This window comes from Myiozetetes cayanensis, unplaced genomic scaffold, assembly GCF_022539395.1.
Source record: "Myiozetetes cayanensis isolate MyiCay16 unplaced genomic scaffold, myiCay2020 scf6-25, whole genome shotgun sequence".
Classification (NCBI taxonomy): domain Eukaryota; kingdom Metazoa; phylum Chordata; class Aves; order Passeriformes; family Tyrannidae; genus Myiozetetes; species Myiozetetes cayanensis.
In genome coordinates, this window is record NW_026087853.1 from 20,414,374 (window position 1) to 20,436,684 (window position 22,311).

Sequence of the window (22,311 nt, forward strand, 5' to 3'; positions counted from 1 at the left end):
GGTTTTTAAAATCAGAGGGGGTAAAATCACTGCAGCTCAAGTGTTAAACCTTGTGACGGTTACTGCTACAAACCCAGTGGTTCTTAAGATCTCCTTTAAAGGCTGACAAATGTAAACACGTTGTTGGATTACAGGCAGATTAGGCTGTTGGCATCCCTTTAGCTGTGAACTCCTGAGGACTGTATGTACCTTATAGAACAAACAAATGGTCCAATGGAAAAGCTGTAGGTTCAGAGGACTGATCTCTTCAGCAACCTGAGGGCGACTGTGTGTGGGTTGCTGGTATGGCCAATGCATCAACTGATGAGCCGCACGAAGCAGCTCAAAAATTCACACACTTCAGTGACAAATATGTGGCATGTCTCAACTGCCAGGCTTGCATAGGAATTTTGCTGGTATTAAGACAGCTGAAATATTTCCATATTAAATTACAAATAATCCTGTCTTTTGGATGTACAAAGATTTGTGTGTTGTTCCTGTTGTGGAGCAACATTTTAAATGGGAGAGATTTGAAAGTTCATCTTTTGAAATAGCCAGTGTATTCCATTGGTTATATTTTTATCAGAATGCCGAAAATATCTGGTATTTTTAAAAATGCTAGTTAGTGTACCCATGATGTTCATACCAGTGGATTCTTTAAAAAGCTGTCTTCCCCAGAACTGTACTGAAATTCACTTCATTATCGCTCACACAAAGCTCAGCAAAATTAATTGTTGGTGCCTTTTGTGGTTTTTGTTGGTTGTGGGTTTTTGGGGGGGAGTGTTCCCTTGTTTCATTTAGTTACCTCTTAATGCAGATACCAATCTATCTGTATGTCAAGAGGGACTAAAGTGTTTCAGTTAATAAAATAAGTTAATTCAGTTGCTGGCTCTGGAAAATTCAGATTAATTAGAACATCTAAGTCACAAACGAGAAAGAAGAGTCAAAATAAAACCTACATGAAAACTGTTCAGACATGTTTGTCCTTGGAGTTGTATTACATGATTTGATATGGTGTTAATTAGAAGCTGATACCACCCCTTTAGTCACTTACTGAAGCAGGAGGTTGATCAAGAGAAAAGTTCTGAACCTGCTACAGTCTGGTGCAGCACTGGTGTAAGTGCTGACATAATTAGCAGCCTATCATCTGTTCCGTGGTGTAGCAAATGTTCTTTGGCTTTATTTTTCCAAGTACTGTGTATCTCTTGATATTGGTGGTTCTGAATGTATTTTTTTTATGTAAGGACAAATAGCTTCAGTTGTCTTTAGCTTGATTGGTTGAACTGACTGGTTTCTGCCTTCACTGCTTTTTCATTAAAGTGACTTTGATAGTAGTGGCTACACTAATGCTTTATAGCTGTCTGGGAATCTCAAAAAAGATGATTTTGCAGCATATTCTGTGTATAATAACACAGAGTTAGAGAGAACGATATTGTACAAAAGAACAGTAAAAATGTTTCCTTGTCAAGGTAGGACTAATTGGCATGTGTTGGAAAACAAACAAAAGCCTCTGCGTTTTGAAGGACATTGAGCTTTCTCTTTCTCACTGAGTGTGAATTGCTGCACGTCTGTGTCTGTGGGCTTTGGAAAAGCCTGCAAAATCTCTTGAAGGCTACTGTACAGTTGCAAGAAATGCACAAACTGAGAAAAGTTTTAAGTGTTAGTAAAAAGAGATCTGTATCTGTGTGTCTGTGAAAGTTTATCAGTTCCTGTCTCCATTGTGTTATGTCCCCACTGCATATGCTCATTAAGATCAAACAACAAAGAGATTTTCCAGTGATATTTGAAGTTCAGGTGGGGCTGGACCCAGGTATCCTATGGTAAGAGCCAACCTTGCTTGTTCAGACAGAGAAGACAACTTATTCTTTTCCTGTGAAGCTTTTTATTCGTGCACATAACTATGCTTCTTAGAAGAACGTAGAGATCTTGTGCTTTATCTTCTGCACTTCTTTTCATGAGTTGTGGTCATGAGGTACTTACTTCAGCTCCTGGAGGTGCTGAGCAGAAATGTATGCCAGTTACGATTTGTGCAAAGTCTTAAATGCTGTTCAGTTGTTTTGGATTTTTTTTTTCCTTTCTGTCATGCTTTGCCTGAATATATTTTTCTAAGGCTGTAAATCACAGTAAAATATAATAGAATCTAAGTAGCATCCTTTAGGCAACTGCTAGATGACGAAAAGAATGTACTGATTGGATCTTAGTTAGAGAGAGGATCAATTGAGTAAACTGAGCTAAACCATCTTTTAATGTACTTGTTACTGTTGTGGAACTGAAATTACGTGAATGTTTCTGTTCCACTGTGTTAGATGTAATTCCTGGAAATGGTCACACTTGGGATTCCAACTCACCTTTAATTTCCCAGGCTAGATATTTACTCTAGCTTTTCAAGATGAACAAAATGTTCTGGTGTTATGAAAAGAGGATGTGTTTCTTAACCACTTCATTAAATATGTACTATTGAAAGAAGGGGAAGCCAAAAGTCAATTTTTGACTCGGAAGCAGGCTCAGAAAATGCTTTGAGTGTTCAAATAATTACTCCTTTTTATTTGGCGGAGTTTGGAACTCAGGGGGAAATTTAGTATGTAGTGAAATTCATGCGGTTTCTTGCGTTGCTCAAAGTGAAGGTACCATTTGGTTGTATTGTGACTTGTTTAATTACTCGGCAGGGTCCAGTCCCCTGCATTACTGCAGTATAGTGGGCATGGGTTTCCAGGTGTCAGAGGAGTGTCAACCTAGTAGTGTTTTGGGCTGTAAGAGGTAGCTTTCGGTTCTTCTTTAGCTTTGCTTCCAAACTAACTTTTAATTCTCTGTGCTTCACAACCCTTACCTATTAGTTTTCCTTCCAGAATAAATATTGCTTCTCCTGCTTTTGAAATGCAAAAATGCAAGCCAGAAGAGGTACCTACCAGAGCAGTGAAGATCCACCAGAGTTTGCTTTAAAGGCCTGGGACATAAGTAGCATTTTAATGCAGTACAGCTACTTTCCTAGTAACGCTTGTGATGAAAAGAGTCTATGCAAAAAACTTTAAAGAAAATTCAAAATGTCTTTATTGTTTTGGGTTTTTTTAATTGTGTATCATCAGCGTCCTCTGAGGGACTTTGCTATGTTTTTAACAAATGGTCCCTTCCACTTTTGTCAGTCTAATGAATCCTGGAGCTGCACAGTGGGAGTCTTGACAGACTGGAAGTTGCATTAAACAGCTTTGCGTTTTTATTGAAAACATTGTCCTTGGTTCAAAGGAAAGGTAATTATTCTGCCCTGAAATGATAGCAGCCCCTCCTTTATTGATAGCACACCATCTGGTTGTGATAAATTACATGGCCCTGGCAAGGCTACAGCTTTTTGGTAGCGATGGGTGACATAAAAGCTTCACGGCCAGATTGATAGAAAATAAGAAATAAAGATTGTTTATAGAAATTATATACTTCCCTGTGCTTGGTGTCATGGTTTAACCCCCAACCAGTCACAAAGTTTTGCTTTTTTTACTGTCTGCTAGATGTACCGCTTGAGGAAAATTTCGGAAAGCAAGATAGTGCATGGGATTTTTCAGGAACTAATTCTTACTGCAAGTTCAGTTCCACTAATCTGTTGAGGGACAACTTGAAAAAATTACTGCAGAAATCTTGAGTACTTCAGGTGTAATTGGCACCATTTATTTGACTTTACCACCCAGGGACTGTTAGTGGTTCTCACCTAGCAGTAAGAACAGTGCATATTACTAAAGAGTTTTTCTCAAGGACTAGTTGTACTCAAACTTGTTTGTTGCTGTAGCTCCAGGGACATAAGTTCCTTTTCTGAAAGCTTGCCAAGTAATCATCTATAAGTAAAAGTTGAGAGTGGTGTTAGGTAGTTTGCTAGCTAATTTGTCCTCCTGGCAACTACTTCTTTTTCTTGCTATCCTAGCTGAAGTATTATTTCTTCTTCTAACTTGTTTAATTATATGATACTGTTTGATTATATGATTCATTCAGGTTCAGTTCTTGTGCTCTGGCAATAATAAACATCTGAGCCAGTGATAATTGTTAAACAGAAATGTCCATAAGAGTCTTGGAGGCAAGAGGCAGTTTTGGTTCTCATAATATCTAAATTATAATTCTAAGACAGGTTTAAATGCTTGCAAGTAGAACATATTGCATGTGACTTCCTATAGTGTCTGATTTGTTGAGAATATTGTCTGGTCTCTGCTTCAGGATTTTATTTTAGAACACAATTCTAAAATCTCTTGCCACACGTTACTGCTTTAGCTTTAGAAATTCCTTCCATTTATTTTTTCATTTGCTTTAAAAAATAATCACAGCAACACTATGATGAGGCTTATTCTTGCCAAGTTCTTTTGATATCTTTTGTGAGGCTAATTGCTGCAAAGAAAGTGTCATCAACTAACTCTACAAAGCATTTTAGTCTTTTTTTATTTGGGCTGAGGTAGCACTAATATGTCTCATTACTAATTCGTACTTTTCCTACCACTTCTGGTTTTAGGGTTGGAGTCCTTGCAGTTATATTTGCACAGTGTGGTATGAATAACATTTATCTTAGATTTAGATGTAAAGAGAAAACACTTTGAATCTGGCATTGCTGTGCTTATTATTTCTGTAGCTAGGCAGTTTGGACATGCCTGTGGGGATTGGCCATATGTTAAAATAACTCTGAAGCCACGTTAAGTTGTTAGTAAAATTAAGTCAAGAATTTTATGTATAATGAACAAAGTGCCCTCAAAAAGATTGACTCACTGCTTGGCTGCCAGGGTACATGAGAAGCGGATGTGTATTATTCTGGGGTTTGGCAGCTTGGACCTTCACCTTTTGTGGGCAAAATACCTCAGCAGCTTCAAGCCATTTAGGCTAGATGCCTCTTATCTAACATATGCAGTTTGTTGATGAGCAAAAGTCACAAAGTGCTCATTATTATTAGTCTCTCAAACCGATAGACTTGAAATTTTATTCTCTATTGTAGGAGGCAGCTAGAACTGAATTAATGTGTGTGATTTTAATGTGTATTAATTAATGTGTGTAGTGTTTTCTGCATCTAGTAATATATAAGTTCTTGATGATTCTGGGATTTACCAAAGAGGGAAGGAGTTTCTGAAAACTGAAACTGTGAGGGTGGTCAAACATTTGAACATGCTGCTCGTGGAGCTTATACAGTTTCCATCTGTGGAGACAGTCAGAACCCCAACTGGACACAGTTCTGAGCAGGCTACTCTAGGTGATCCTCCTTGTGCAGGTAGATTGGACTGGCTGATTGCAGGACACCCATTCCAACCTTAGGGATTTGTGAGAAGTGAAAGTCATACCTCCCACATCAGTAACAGCTATTTTCAGCACACTGGAACATTTTGTCTTTTCACACAAAGAATAATAAATCTGTAGAGCTTCTTTTACATTCCACAAATGCCTTTCTCAGTGCTGTTGTGCAACAGGGAAAGGTGCAGTGGATGTTTCCAGAGTCATTGTCTGTGCAAGATACATCCTAAAATGATCTCATTGTATTGACATTTCTTAATGGTATCAATTCCTGGTGCTTCATAGGTGATTTATGTTTGCTTGCTTATGGGCGTTTCCAACCTGTGGTCAGGGAAGCTCAAGAGATTCCTTCTGATGGTCTTTGACAAGCCAATACGATGTGTCAGTAGCTATCCTATTAGACCTGGGCTGGTGAGGATAATTCTAGCATCTCATTGCTTGGACAGACCATAGATATATTAGGTACTCTCAGGTCTGATTGTGCAGAATCAGATCAGGAGATCATCAAAACATTTTGAACATTTGTCTGGAGTTAAATGATGCTCATGTGTAGAACATTCTGTTAAACTTACAAAGGTTGTGCTAATTGGTAAGCAGACAAGATTCAAGGGAGCATTCTTACCTTGCCAAGTAGGCTGTTTTGTGCCATGTACAAGCTGTTACATGTCCCTTGCTCAGTAGTTCAGGAGTAGCTGTTTGATTACTGTCTTTCAAATTTGCCCATTGGTTTCTTGCATCTGCCTTGGCTACTTACATCTTTGAGATGTTATTCTCTACATTCAGTCACCCTGTAACCCTGAAGTACCTAAGCAGTCCAATAAAGGTGTTTCCTCTAGTAAAAAAACTTCTCTAAGGCAAGTTCCAGTTTTTATTCCTACTATACTTATGTGCCTCATCAGGACAACAGTCAGTTTCTCTTTCCTTCTTTGAGGATTACTTTTTTGCTTATCTTCCTGCAGAGGAATGACTGATAGCTGTTACTAGTAGTTTCTTTCTACCTGTTGATGTTTGACGTTCATGCAAGTCAGGATATTATCTTCTTGCATTTCATGTTCACTGCTGAAACTTTACTTCTGATTATGGAGAGCAATCAAGTCTTGTCCAAGACTTCAGTTTATCAGTGGCTGCAATTTCTGCCACAAACTATTGGGATTGGTTACTGAAGTCTCTTCTAGTCATGGAAATATACTCTGCTAAAATATTGTAACATAGCCAGAAATAACTTAAAAATGTCTTTCAGACACCTGCCACTGGTACAGTATATGGTAGTGATGCTACATTTGATAAAGTATCTTTTTATTCACATCTGTTTTAAAGACTCAGACCCTTTGTTGGCTAATTGTAATGACAGGGAGTGCTTGGAGTCTTCTGTCCTATGGATTTTTAGATCTATGTTTCTTAAGAAATGTAAATACTTGATGTGTTATTTTCATGCATAGTAACCTTCCTCTGAGTCCTTAGTAGGTTACTGAATTCTGTAGCTGAGAGACTCTAAAGGACACATGTAAGGCTGAACATTAACCTTGTCTCAGTCACATGAGGGAAGATGCAGGTTGCCATACAACTGTGCCAAAAAGTACAAAAGTTGATTGTTAATGATGTATGTGCATCCAGATTAAACCCACAAGCATACAAAATAATTAAAGAATTGAGTTACTAAGAAATAGGTTTCCTTACACTTTAATGACTATGTGTTAATATTTCTAAGTTTCAGCAACTATAAACATCTCTAATAGAATACTCATTTTATATATTTGCAACTATTACTAAATGTTTGGTTAATGCTGATTTTAGGAGCCAACATTGGCCAGATTTGAGGCAGGATGGTCTGCAAACCCCTCTTTTTTTCCCCTGTAGTATTAGCAGCATTCTACTGGTTTAATATCTCTCTCTCTTTAATGCTTGAGTTTTCAGGATCTTATAAAAAAAACTTTTGCTGTAGAAAAGCTGACTCCTGTAGTTCGATAAACATTGACTCAGTTTAAATCAACTGGTTTTAGTACTGGTTTCACTAACTCCTTAAAATGTTTATTCATGGTGTTCTCCTCAGCATATGTATCTTACTTCAAAGTCTCTCTGCTCACATGATGAAGCTTGCTGTTCAAGGCAAAAAATGACTAATCAAATAATTACAATACTGTCATGGCTGTGCACAGAGGAGCAGCCATTTTAGCTGATTTTATTACAATGTCATTTTGTAACGTGTTTGTGTCCCCATATTGCAGAAACCCTTTGACATGAGCTAAGATTGTTGTGCTCACTTCTGTACAGATATTGTCACTGCTCTAGAGAAGTTTAAATGATACACAGAGCCGGGCAGTATGAAGAAATTTGACTTACTCTGTTAATAGAAATACTATTTTATTGGCTACAGCAAGGTTGGGCAATACTACTACTGTGATATTTGATGTGCATATGCAGCCTGATCAGTCAAGTTCTTTTGTGGCCACCAACATAGAGTTTCTATTAGTAGAATAATAAACTGTGAAACGTGCTATTTTGAACAATTAGTAAGATCTAGCAAAATGCCTCCATTGTGGTCTTTCTGTACTTAAAGAGAGCTTGTAAGAAAGATGGGGACAAACTTGTTGATAGGACCTGTTGTGATAGGACAAGGGGCAATGGTTTTAAACTAAAAGAAGGTAAATTCAGACTAGATATAAGGAAAAAATTTTTTTACAACAAGGTTGGTGTAACACAGGCCCAAAGTGCCCAGAGAAGTGGTGGATGCCCCATCCCTGGAAACATTCAAGGCCAGGTTGGATGAGGCTCTGAGCAACCTGGTATAGTGAAAGGTGTCATTGCTCACAGTAGGGGTGATGGAACAGATGATCTTTAAGGTCCTTTCCAACCCAAACCATTCTATGATTCTAACAGATTGTATCTTCCCAGTCATATCAAGAGACATGATCTCTTCTAGGTGAGAGCTGCATATCTTTATTACAAAGTTCTTGAGGAGAGCAGGCTACCTTGGAGTTCTCCAAGTGCAGCTGATAATTGCAAACAAAAGTAGAAAGTGTAAATATAAAAACACTTCTCTGGGCTCTGGAATATGCCAAAGACTTCAATCTCACTAGTATATATAAACTCAATGAGTACACAATACATGCACCCAGCTGGTTTTTGGCATGCCTTTAGACTCCACTGGAACTGTTTAGTTTGATAGCAAATGCAATGACAGATACTTAATATTACCATAAATTTTGTTTCTCTGAGACCTTTCAATGCCAAGAATATCAACCATAATTTTTCTTTTCTCCTTTTTCCGTTTCCCTTTCTCTTTGGCTTTACCATTGCCAATTTTTAAAATCAGATTGTACTGTTTTCCTCTCTCCTTTAAAGCACTGAGCATTTTTACCATCACCCTCTGCAGTGGCTCCATACTGAATACCCATGTAATCCAGGCAAATCCCCTGCATACAGTATTGTTAAAAGCCACAGTCGTGGGGTTAACTCAGAATGGTTATTAGCCAAGCCCTTCACTGCTTCTCCTAAAATAAATCGTTGCTAATGCTGCTGCCATATGGCCATGAACATGAGCTCTCAGCGGTCTTTTGATTTCCTCATCCATGCTTTCAAGTGCTGGCTCTTAAACTGGGCTTCTCCTCCCACGTTATTTTAGTTTCTCTCCTGAGCAGTGAATTGGGGATGCACGCAAGTATGTCAGAAGAATAAATAACTTGACTCAGCTGTCCCGTTAGCAGTTCCTTAGCGTCTCCTGCATGAATTAAGCACGGCAGTGCAGGCCTTTTAGTGGGAGCACATGCTGGAAGCAGGTCACAGCCGCCCTCGGGTACCGCAGCCCTGGACTGCTACTCGAGTGTGCAGCACTGGCCCCTAGTGGAAGGTGCCCGGTCCTTCTGGTGACCCCGGGCTCCAGACATGCAGCCCAGACTTCCATTTCCAAGCTTGCTTTAAACCTGGATTCGCCATCAGCCCTGTAGAAAAACCCAGTGAGTCGATTCTGTCTTCTCACTGGTTTGATAAATACTAGAGTTTGAACAATTAAACAGTAATAGAATAGCGCTGACTTAAGGAATTATTCTAATTACTTTCTCTAAGTTTCTCATTGTTTTGGCAGGTTCTCTTGGCATTTGCTGATGTGAGCTGGTGCATTCTTCCTTGAGAGGAAGCGAAGGGGCAGGCACTGATCTCTTCTCTCTGGTGACCAGTGACAGACCCGAGGGAACAGCCTGAAGTTGTGTCAGGGGAGGTTTAAGTTGGATATTAGAAAAAGGTTCTTCACCCAGAGGGTGCTTAGGTGCTGGAACAGGCTCCGCAGGGAAGTGGTCACAGCATCAAGCTTTACAGAGTTCCATAAGCCTTTGGATGATACTCTCAGGCACATGGTGTGACTCTTGGGGAGGGTCTTGTGCAGGGCCAAGAGTTGGACTCAGTGATCCTTGTGGGTCCAACTTGTCTGTGATTCTCTGATTTGTAATGTAAAACTGGGGGAATATAGTATTCTGACCCATATATTTTAATGTGTGTCTGTGCAATCTCAGGTTACATTGTATAATTTTATATAATACTTTTCTGAACATCTATAATGAAAATCTATAGAGAGCATCTGAAGGAGAGGATGTAAAATTCTGATTGCAAATATTGGCAGCGATGCAGTGTTCATACAAGCAAACTTAGAGGAAGCAGATTTAAACATGTGGAGCCACCTTGTCCCTGGAACTTAAATAACGAGATAGGAAAAGTATTCTGAAAGATAAGAAATCTGTATGTAATATAAATATAAGTATGTATTGAATTTTCTTTATTAGCTTTTATAGTGTGATCTCTTGAAGAAACCACTGAAACTTTGCTTTATACCTCCATCTTGTTTATGAGTTGTTGTAAATCACTTTTTTTTTTTTTTGAGACTGATAGAATAAATTAGTGTAGAAGGTCACCTTTCCATTATTTGTGTGAGTGAGTGCTACCTTTGCCAGGTTGTACATGTGAATAGGTCTTGATCCCTCTTTCTGCCTTGGGGTGTTGAGTTCCTGTCAGGAGCCTTCTTTGTGATAGATGATGATGCTACAAGCATCTTAAAATCGTCTCTGGATGAAATCAGCACGTCCTAGGTCTTTAAACATCCGTTACAGCATTTTTAACAGCATTGTGCTCTCCTGTTTCTCAAAGCGCAACTTTTCCTTAAAAGGTAAAAGTGCTGGCATTTAATCAATGTTGAACTGGAATTTTGTTTAGTATTCCAGTGTTTTAAAAAGTTAAAAATCTCACTCTACTTTCTCTGGTTTTAAGTTACTCACTGTAGTCCCTAATAGATACTACTTCGTTTCTAATCTGACCCTTATATATTCTTAAGCTGTGCTTGTCCTTTCTGCTATTTGACAAATCTGAAAACATTTCAGGGGTTTTTTTTCAGCATGCTAATATTATTAGAAGTTATTCTTGACTTGGGCTTTTCAGGAGAAGCCTTCGAGAGTTATCTGTATCTTGTATGGAAAACATGTTCATGGCAGTACAAGTATAGTAGTGCTTTTATGTCTTCTCAAAAAAAGAAATTGGCTGTTGTGTGGGTTTTTTTAATGATGAGGTATTTACAAGTTTAGTGTCCGCAAAACAACTGGACTTATTATGTTAACATTGCAAAAGATTTTCATAAACCCTTGGGAGGCAACTTTGCTTCTGAAAGCTTAGTGGAGAATCTGTTAAATCAGCAGAAGAATATTGAATTCCTGGTTGAGATTTGAAAAATGCTTGTTTCCAAAACAGAATATGCTGAATTATGTCTTCCACTGAAACAGCCAACCAAAAGACAGAAATGTAGGAATAATAAACAGAATGAATATATAAGCCTTTGCAAAAACAAGGGGGTTTTAATGTGGAAAAATTTACAAGCTTGATTATATTATAGCATCACTCTGACTTGAAGAAACAAACTTCTAGAGAATGATACATGTAACCAAGTTTTCCTCAGCAGTTTACTTTGATTTAAACACTTCCCAATGTCTGAAAATACAGGCTTTTTGAAGTAGAAATGATGTCTTATTTTCTTCCGTTTGGCCCATTGATAGCAAGGTATATAGAGAAAAAGCTCTATCCCCATGCTAATGAAACAGAGCTTTATCTTCTTTGTCGTTGATACTGTTGCTCTCAGAAAAGCAATGGCAAAATGTTGCAGCCTGGTCCATATCCTTTCCGTATAGGTTGTATTTAACCATCTTTTGTTTGGGGAGCAGGACACAATGGCATCACTTTGTTCCTTCGTAATGGATTGTGATCTCTTTGGTTTTTTGTTTGGTTGGTTGTTTTTTGGGGTTTTTTGCTTGGTTTTGTTCTGTGGGTTTTTTGGTGTTTTGTTGTTTGGGGTTTTTTTGTTGTTGTTGTTTGGTTTTTTATTTGGTTTTGGTTCTTTTTGTTGTTTATTTTGTTGTTTATTTTGTTTTCATTGATGGTTGGCTTTTGATACCGAACATGTCTGGTAAAAATTTTAGTAAACTTGTGTGATCAAGGATTTCCATAAAATGTGGTTGTAGGTTGGTCGTATCATTTGGAAACAGTGGTGGATGCTATAGAACTTGACCTTTCCAAAAGCTCTTTTTATTCCACACAACAGTCAGTAATCTTCAGTGCTCAGGTCATAAAACACCTTTCGGCATTATTTCCTGAAAAAGTAGGTTGAGATCTGCTGCTTTGATGTTTTTTCACACCGTGTGCATGCTGCTTTCTAGCATAGCTGACCTGCTGGAAAGCAGCTCTGTGGAGAATGACCTGCAGGTCCTGGTGGACAACAAGCTGTCCATGAGCCAGCAGTGTGCCTTTGTGTCCAAGAAGGCCAATGGTATCCTGGGGTACACTAGGAATAGCAGAGCAAAGGATATGATCCTGCCGCTCTACTCAGTCCTGGTGAGGACCCATCTGGAGTGCTGTGTCCTGTTCTGGGCTCCTCAGTGCAAGAGGGACATGGAGCTCCTGCAGCAAGCCCAGGGAAGTGCTATGATTAAGGGATTGGAGCATCTCTCTTACAAGGAAAGGCTGAGGGAGCTGGGCCTGTTTAGCCTTGAGAAGAGACAACTGAGAGGGAACCTCATCAAAGTTTATAAGTATCTGAAGGAAGGGTGTCAAGTGGAAGGATCCAGGCTCTTCTCAGTGGTGCCAATCAGTAGGACAAGGGGCAGCAATGGGCAGAAACTGATGCACAGGAAGTTCCACCTGAATATGAAGAACTTCTTTATTGTGCAGGTTGACTGCAACAGACTGCCCAGAGAGGTTGTGGAGTCTCCCTCACTGGAGATATTCAAGAACCATCTGGATGTAATCCAGTGAAATGTGCTTAGGATGACTCTACTTGAGCAGGGAGGTTGGACCAAATGACCCACTGTGGTCCCTTCCAGCCTTATCCAGTCTGTGATTCTGCATATACACACACGAAGCCATAATCTGCATGAGCGCTTAGTTGGCCAAGTATCTTCCTTTAGTTAGCTTGATATTTTTTTTTTTAATGTTTTTTTAATTCTAAGAAAGACTCAAAAAATTAACTTGTTTAGTCCTGGGAAAGGGCCTGAGTAATTGAGGCAATAAATACATTATATCCAAATATGTTAGTCTTCAACTGGTGTGTAAGGTAAAGGCATGAAATTGCTTAGTTACTTACTGTCCATATTGACAAAAAAATAAATACGTTAAATTAACAGTGCAGTAATAAAACTCTAATGTGTTGAACAGCTAAAAGATTGGTTAATGGAAGAATATGGAACTTCATCATAGCTATCTAATGTGAACTGGTATTTGTTGACCAACAAGAGCTTGTACATACAGTTTACAGTTTCACTGGTAAGGAACCATTTTTCAAGATGTGTTCTACTATTTTGCTTTGAAGTCTTTATAAGAATTAAATAAAAATAGAAAGATACAACTTCCTTTTTATTGCCCCAAGAATCTTTGTTTTAGATCCAGGAGACAGTGATCCCTAGTGTGACAAGCAGATAAAACCCTGCTTGTGTGGTTTTGCCTATGTGAAGTTGGTTTGCCCCTCGGAGTTCAGTGTCAGTTGTAGTCTATCTGTGTACAATGCAACTTGCCTTTTATTTCTCCAGAAGCTGTGCTGATGAAGTGTTGCACTGTTTAAAAGAACAGATTTGTGATTGCTCTCCAGCTATTGCCTAGAGATCACAAGAGTTGGGGGAAAACAAATACATCCTGGTTGAACTGAATTTTTTTGTGTGTTCATACCGTCTATGATAGCTTATTCTTCATCCTTAATAGATGACAGAAACATTACAAATATTAGATCTTTGTGGCTGTGTAACTTCCACAAATTCTGGAGCTTCTTTGTTCTTTGTAGAGATGATTTTTTATCATAGAATAGAGAAGTTACACAGACATCAGCTCTCAGAACTGTCTCTTTTTTTTCTTTTCTTTTTTCCAACGGCTAAGTTCATCTTAGTATTGCAAAAATTTTTAACTGCTGAGCAATTGTTGTTTATTTATTAAAATGCCTTTTGCAAATAAGGGTTGTCTGAGAATCCTTGAAGTATTTCGATTGCTACTTTAGGCATGAACTTCTATGAGGAGCAGCTTGTTGTCCACCAGGACCTCCAGGTCTTTCTCTGCAGAGTTGTTTTCTAGCAGGTCAACCCCAAGCCTGTGCTGGTGCCTGGGGTTATTCTTCCCCAGGTGAGGACCCTGCATTTGCATTTGAATTTCAGACAGTTCTTCTCTGCCCATCTCTCCAACCTGTCAAGGTCCTTCTGAAGGGCTGTACAGTCCTCTGGGCTATTGGCCACTCTTCCCAGCTTGGTGTTGTCAGCGAACTTGCTGAGGAGGTGTCTGCCCCTCCACCCAAGTCAGTGATGAATGGGTTAAACAATACTGTGCCCAGTATTGAACCTTTGGGGACACCACTAGTGACAGGCCTCCAACTGGACCCTGTGCCACTGACTACAACCCTTCAGACTTTGCTGTTCAGCCAGATCTCAATCCACCTCACTGTCCCCTCATCCAGTCCACACTTCCTGAGTTTGTCTTTGAGAATGTTGTGAGAGACAGTGTCAAAAGCCTTGCTAAAGTTGAGGTAGACAATATCCAACTTCTCTCCCCATATCTATCCAGGTTGGTCAAACATGATTTACCTTTAATAAATTCATGCTGACTACTCCTGATCCCCTTCTTGTCTTCCATGTGGATAGTCCCCAGAATGAGGCGCTCCATCAGCTTTCCAGGGATTGAGGTGAGGCTGAATCGCTGGTAGTTTCCTGGGTCCTACTTCTTGCCCTTTTTCAAGATCAGAGTGACATTTGCTTTCTTCCAGTCCTCAGGCACCTTTCCTGATCTCTATGACCTTTCAAAGATGATCATGAGCTGCCTTGCTCTGGTATCCTCCAGCTCTCTCAGCACCTGTAGATGCATCCTGTCAGGGCCCATGAACTTGTGGATGTCACCTCTGCCTAGGTGTTCCTCCTTGACCAAGGGGAAGTCTTTCTTACAATATTCCTTTACCCTGCCTGGTCTTGTGGGTCTGTTGTAGTTTAGTTAAATGGGAAGGTTTTCAGTGATGAGTATCTCATACCACCACGTAATTTCAGAGTGTGGGGACTGCTCCCGTCCAAGCTGGACTGGGAGAAGACTGTCCCAGGGGGTCTTAGAAGTGGAGTATCCCAGGAACTCGGGAGATAAAAGTCAGGTGCAGGCCAGAACTGCACTTTTGGTACCGAGTTTTGCCCACTGGAGGACCATGGACTCTTGGAGTCTTTCCCAGAGCACTCAGCCATTCATCCACTATCCGACCAAGCTCAAACTCAGGGGAACCACCATAGCGCTGCTTTTCGGAGCACTTTTGAAGCTGTTTCGCAATAGTTTGGGAACCACTACCATTCCAGTGAGGGAATTCCCTTCTCCAGAGTCACCACCATCTCAGCCACAGCTGTTTCGCTCTCTCATCTGCGCAAAGTGCCACCGGCCCCAGCACCGCACTGGGTCACCCCTGCCACTACACACCCACGTGGTTGCTATGCCAGAACCCACACCAGCACCTCAGCAGCATAAGACTTTTTTGGATGAAATATCCTTCCAGGTTTTGTTTTAACCTGGGGGAAAGGGTAGCTAGGTAATATTTTCTGCTATTTTTGTTTGTTTGTTTATTTCATTCCCTATTTAGTGAATTTGTTATTTTCCCATCTTCATTCGCACTTCCCATAATTTTTTACCTTATTTATATTGAAGGGAGGGAAATAATAAAAAAGGAGGGGAGGGTTCATCTCACCTTCCAAATATATTGTTACTAAACCAAAACAGAATTAAAGGTTTCTGAGGGCTGGTGCTGTCAGTGAAGACCAATGCAAAGAAGGCATTCAATAACTCTGCCTTCTCTGCATCCTGTTTTCACTATAACTTTTGTTTTTCTGAGCAATATGACCTCTAAAGCAGAGACATTCACAAGTGAAGTATCATTCATTTAACCTGTGGGAACCTGTCCTGACAGAAACGCTAATTTGCTTTTCAGGGGTTGCAAGGAATATGCATCTTCTGCTTTTAGATTCATAATGAAGTGCTTTCTCTAGGGTGTTGGATTTTTTTTTCCAGGGAGATGCTATTCTCAATTTTTAACGAATATTGCTTGCCTTGTATATTTGTGACAGGAGAGTGTTTCTTCCCTATAGATGGCATGTGACCTTTCCTTTGGATACAATAGCACCATTTTCTTCAGGGGATACATGTGCACTTTAGGGGATAAATGATGCCTGGGCTGCTGCAAGCAGGAAGTGTTTTACTGAATTGCAAGAGCAGTCTTGATATGACTGCAATAAACTTGCGAAAGGGTAGAGAAGTAAAGGAAAAGTTCCTAGTTAATCCTCTAATTCCGGTGTTGGTCTGTCAGTAGCTAGTTTAAGCCATTTACAGGACCCATGAGGGACTTCAGATCAGTTGATCTGATAAGCAGTTCTAGTTTTTTAGCCTCTTGAAGAACTCAGTTCCAGTAATCATCCCTTTCTTCCCCATTTCCTTCTCTCCCTGAAGGTCATCACATTCCAGTTTCCTAGATGAAAGGATGTTACCAGAATCATTGCACAACTCCTATGCAAGAACAATTGGCAGGGTGGTGTCTGATCTGGTCTTTTTTTTCCCATGGTGTTAAAACTGAAACTGTATACTGCCAAAAAAGCCGACTTCTGGAGAATTGCTCCAGTCCTGGAAATTTTTCTAGGCCTACCAGTTGAGCAGATGTGGACTGAGCTCTGAGCTTCAGAAGATGCTTGGGCTGAGAAGGGATTTTGAGGCCCTGTCTGAATGCTCAAGCACTGTTTGGGTACAAGTGAGATTAGCAACTGCTGTCTCCAGGCACTGCTTGGTTTGTCTTTGTGGTCCCAGAAAACATGGTAGAACTGTAGTAGCAGTTAACAGCCCGCTACACTAGTGTGTACCAGTGGGGCTGAACCAGCAAATGTTAGCAGAGCTGAACACTGGGTATATGCTGGTTGCATAATATTGCAAGCCCTATTCAATTAGCATGTGGCATCACTCTGCGAGTGCAGGATTTTATAGTGGAATAGGAGACTAAATGCGTTGAAGTGCGGAGAAGAGTAGTTGCACGGAATGCATGGATGCAGGGAGAAAGGCAATCAGGACAAGGAACCTGTGCTCAATTCTTGTTTGATTCCTGGTGGTTTGCTTCACCAGAGCTACAGTTCTCTTCAGATGGTTAATGACGTGGTGGGTAGTGAGAAGACGTCACTGAATAAATTTTCAAGTTCTTGGTAATATTATTGTAGCCATGGTGAAAAGTTTTTAGAGAAGTAATAATTTCATTAAACTACCTGATGGTTCTAAAGTGAAGTAAAATCTGGCAGACTTTTGAGACCCACAAAGCTGAAGAAGGCAAGCGTTTTCCAAATCTGTCAGTTGCTGTAATACGTGATTACATCTCTGTACAGAACTGAAAGACTTGGGCATGAAACTTGTTTACATCTCAAAGCACTCTTCAATCTATAAGGACAAATCTAGAATCATAACCTCCTTTTATTGGAAGGAGTTTAGGGAAGACTGTGAAGCGGTTGCCAACTACAAATTAAGATTGCTCTTTAATCTTTAGTCTGGAAGTCTCCCAACAACATAGAAAAGGGTGTGAATGTGTAGAGGGGAAAACCATAAAGGTGATGAAGTTCCTTCTGCTTAAAGCACTGTAAACCATGCTTTATGGGAACTTGGAGAAAATGTATGTATTGCAAAAGCTGCATTCCCTGTCATGGGAGAAGGGCTGGTTATACATCACTTACCTGGAATGACAGAAATTGGTGCACTTCTGTGTTGGAGATGTGTGAATGCAGCTTTCTCAGAAGGTACCGAAGTAGCTTTTTTCTGCATGTAGTTTGCTGTGGACACTTGTCTATTTATTGATTGCCTCAATATTAGAAATGCAAGTAGTGGCTTTTGGACCACTATTTTTAGTATCTTGCAGTAGGCCTGTTTCTTCTAATTTGGTTGGGTTGTTTGGGGTTTTTTTCAACTTCATTTTGTAGTCTGAGGTATTTAAAATAACCAAATAATTGGTCTGAAAACATAAGAGAAAGATGAGTCTCCAGTAGAAGATCTGATCTTATGTGAACCAATTAAAAATTTAGTTTCATAAACTCAAGATGCCTTTGTGTTTTACTAAAATCTTACTGCTTTTTGGGGAAGAGGAATTAAGCTTCTTGCAGAAAATCTGGGGGGAGACAAGATTAAGAAATAATGCTCTTAATGGGGAAGAAGAGATATCTTAAATGGCAGTCAATGCTGTTAAAAATACCATCTCCTACCCACTAATGATAGGCCAAGTTTTGCAAACTTAACAGGTTTCATCCTTTTTTTCTTATGCTATGCCTTTGATGGGATTTTGCCTTTGATTGCCTGGTTGTGGGTGGAATGCCTGATACTCTTGGCAACAAATACTATATAAGTTCTTCAAATTACATTTGTTCTGGCCTGGAGCAGAGCTATGTGGATGTTGGATGTTTCTTTAAGACCTGACGTTCCTTTTAGTTAATCACCTTATGTTATCTACAACTTTAAAGGAAGATGATTAATATCTAGCAGCTGATTTCACTATGTGGATTAGATCCCCACTGCTGTACATTTAATGGTTTGGTATATGAATCACCCATCTGGACAGAGCACTGTTTGGATAATTGGTTATACAGAAATATATTCTGTAGACCAGAGACAAGTAATTATAAGTGTTACTTATTATAGTCTCATCAGTGCCACAGTGCTTAATCTCCTAAGCACATTAGAGTATTAATTGATCAGAAATGCATTATGATCTGCTTAGGTGAGATGATACAAACCTTTCTCTGGGTAAAACAGGAATGTAGTACACTGTGTTAGGTTAGAATTCAATTAAATGATGAACAGGTTGTTCTACGCATATCTGAACAGCTGGAATATTTCAGTTACACTGTCTAATATCCTGTGTACTAATTTTGACAAATGTCAAAAAAATCCATACAGAATTTGTTGAATACATGATAAATTGACTGCTGCCAGTTATGTGAAGTGAGCTGTATTATCAGAAGTAATTGGTTTAATTTAAACCCAGCTCATTTTAAGTGAAAAAGGTTAGGGAGCAGCCACGTGATCAGTTCAGCAAGGAGATCTAAAGAGGAAAGTAGTCATTTACATTAATACAGGCAAGCAGGATAACATGTGGTGAATGGCCCCAGCTGATTCAATAGGTTTCCATTAATTATTCAGAGTGTAAGCAAACTCTTCTTCAAGATGCAGTTACTAGTGAATTTTGAGAAAATTTTGAATCTTGCTTAGAAGCAGGTAACTGCCTTGTTTTGCCAGGTACCTCTTGTTTTAAAACCTGATATGGAAAACTAGGGAATGCTTGGGCTTGATGGTTGTGCCTGTCTTAGTCCATTCAGCTATAGACTTGTCAGAAAATGCGTGATCAATCTTGATTACATGAGGGAGAAGAAACTTCAAATTCCAATTTGCACTCACATTTAATGTTTCCATAAACACAGGTGGCACATTCATATTTTGTACTTTAGCTGGAGCTCTTGTGTCGCAGTTATGCGCGTGACTTTCAACAATTGAGTTCAATGTTACCTTAATTTCTTTTTAGGGAGAGCACGTGTGCAGCAACTAGCAGAGAACACAAGATATTTCAGGAGACGACTGAAAGAGATGGGCTTTATCATCTATGGAAATGAAGATTCCCCTGTTGTGCCTCTGATGCTGTACATGCCAGCAAAAATTGGGTAGGTTTTTACCGAACATCTCTGGTGCTTTACTAGCTCAGTTAGGCTTCAGTCTGGCTAAGCACTGTGGTGCTGTGACAGAACAAGCATCATCTAGCACTCTGCATGAAGGCAGATAAAGACTTTCTCTATCCTTCTCAGTGTAACAAAGTTTGAAAGTCCTGTTACCTTTACAGGCCTTGCCGGTCAGCAGTGTGCACCGTCCAGCACACAGAGGCATCCTGTTTCCACTGCCCAGCTGCTCTACCAGTCAGTACAATCTTCTCCCTGGAAAGTTCATGGAAATGTTGATTAGCTGCGCAGTTGGACCAGTAACTTACTTGAAATGAGCAAGGCCAAAGAGCTCTGGCAAGAGCTGGCCCTTAGGATATGCATCGGGTTTACTTGATCCTTTCTTTGTCCCTTGTAGTCTGTTTTTACAGTAGTTTGAGAGTACTAAATGGCTACAAAATTAAGTGTATCAGGATGCACCTATTTGTAAGGAAAATACTTGTGGCAGAAAATTAAAAAATCTAGGAAAAGAAAGTTATTTTTATACGTTCTTATAAGCCTCTTAAGTTCATTGCTACTTCTCACAAGGTCAATTCAAAATGGATTAACCATTTCCTATGGCCTGTAGAAAAACCCACAATTGCACTGCCATTGCAGAAAGGATCAAGATCTTTGTGCCTCTCATAGCATAACTCACAGCCACTTCTTTCTTTAATCCTTTAAAGAACTTATTTTATTGAAGACAGTGTGTGACAGTTGTATGAGATTTTTGCACCTTTCTTTGAAACATTTGGTATCAGATGATTCCACAGTTTACTGTGGTGATCCAATGGTTCCCATGATAGGCTCTTAAAAAGTGGTACATTCTATGACACAATAATGTACTTTAATCAAGTTCAGTTGGTGATAACAAAACATCTTGAAACTGCAGAAACATCCGCTTTGGGGCATTGCAGCCTGAGGGATTCCTTATATAGTCAAACTTCTGAGCTAAAATCCCTGTTTCCTATCAGAAAGATTTCCAAGCTTAAGTTACAAATCCATTTAGAAACAGCCTGCTATAAGACCAGTCTCTGCCACATATAATCTTTCAGCTTTGTTGGAACTTAATACAGTGAAACCTTTTGAGAAAGACCACCTCTTGGGATTGAATTAAAAAAAGGCTTTTGTGAGCAGGCATTCTGCCTCTAAAAGCAAGCACCGGAAGGTCCAAATTGTGTTGTTACAGGCTTGCTTCGGCAAAGACCTGTATGCATTAACACACTGAGACTTTCATGCTCCAGCTTTGCCGCCAGTGGAATAATTGCAACAACCTTGTTCTCTCTGACAGTGCGTTTGGACGTGAGATGCTGAAGCGGAACATCGGTGTTGTGGTTGTGGGCTTCCCAGCCACTCCCATCATCGAGTCAAGAGCCAGATTCTGCTTGTCTGCAGCTCATACCAAAGAGATGCTTGATACAGTAAGTGTCTCGTCTTCCTTTTGCCCATGCCTGCTATAAACAGATACAACAACTGGTTTTTGTGCACTGGTTCAATGTTTGGTACACAAACTAGTTGAACCTAATCTTCGAAATCTTTTGTAGTAGAACTGGCAATGACTCCATCTGTCTTTCCTTGTTTCAACAGTGCAGAATGGCTGCCTACAGTAAATCTCAGGACTTTTCTTTTCCTATTTTAAATTATGTGAAGGTGACAGTCTCATTCCTGTGAGACAATGCTTCTTCCCCTCTTAAGAGGCTCTACCTTGCACTGAACCTTTCAGAAGGAAAAAGTTCTGCTTTTTCTGACCCTAGATGCTAATGGTAAGAAGAAAAAAAATAAAAAAGCCTGAGAACCTCCAAAACATTTATATTCTCCTCAAAAGGAACACATGATTACTAGTGAAAATTTTTATTCCAAAAATTACTCCAGTTCTTCTTTACAGCTTCTGAGCACTTTATCTTAAATAATCCTGTTCTAATGAGTCTGTGCCACATGCAATGCCTTACTGACTCCTGCCTGAGTAAGCATGTTCCAGAGGGAATGAAGGTCCTCTCTGAGGAGGCCTGAATCACAGTTAGGAAATGCTGCCTTAAAAGTTAAGGATAGCAGTTATTCTCTGACTAATAGAGTTGAAAAAGGATTATACAAATAAGCTTGACTGTTCTTAGTGTGTTTTGGAGTGGTAGCTACATTCACTTTTAAGTCTTCTGAATAATCTTCTTTGATGAACATGGCATGCCTTAGCCACTGTCAAAATTCTGCATGGCATTTGTTCCCCACTTTGAGGGGAAACCTCATAACCTAAATTAGGTTGAGTCATGAACTTGGACTCCATGAGAGTAGACCCTGTCCTGTTTAGAGGCCTACTTGAAAGAACCCCATAGGATACAGCCTCAAAGAGAGGAGGTGTCCAGGACAGCTAATTGATTTTTCCTCCTCCTTTCTCCCCTGAAGAATGATCCATCCTGACTTACAGGAGAGTGAATGTGGCGGGAAGCCTGCATGGATCAACAAACCAACAAAAACATATAATGGATGCATATAAGAAAGAGGTGCAAGCAGGAACAGGTGACCAAGGAGGAATAGAGACACAGTTCTGAGTATGCAGGGATTGGGGTCAGGAAAGCTAAAGCCCACCTGGAACTCAGTCTGTCAAAGGACATGAAATGCAGGAGCAGGGCTTTTATGGGGATATTAGTAGCAAAAGGAAGAGTAGAGAAAATGTGGGAGACTGCTGCTGAATGGCACAGGGAATCAGGTGACAAATGACATGCAAGAGATGAGGGTACTTAGTGCCTTTGTTGTCACAATCTACTTGTGAGGCTTGACTCAGGAATCCTGGGACCATAAGATCAGTGGAAAAGTATGGAGCAATGAAGACTTACCTTTAGTGTGAAGGAGGCTCCAATAAGGGAAT

At 39.8% G+C, this 22,311-nt stretch overlaps 1 protein-coding gene across 3 annotated transcripts in view; it reads left to right on the plus strand.

Annotated features, from left to right (window-relative positions):
* The window catches only part of SPTLC2 (serine palmitoyltransferase long chain base subunit 2), a 74,472-nt gene that overhangs the window by 42,399 nt on the left and 9,762 nt on the right, over positions 1 to 22,311 (plus strand). For all 3 annotated transcript variants that reach the window (XR_007631546.1, XR_007631547.1, XM_050336535.1), the window contains exons 10-11: positions 19,286 to 19,421; positions 20,743 to 20,872. Coding sequence is in view for 1 of the 3 variants with exons in the window: in XM_050336535.1 (XP_050192492.1) it covers positions 19,286 to 19,421; positions 20,743 to 20,872 (266 nt within the window). In the remaining 2 variants the exon portion in view is untranslated. The remainder of the gene's footprint in view (positions 1 to 19,285; positions 19,422 to 20,742; positions 20,873 to 22,311) is intronic.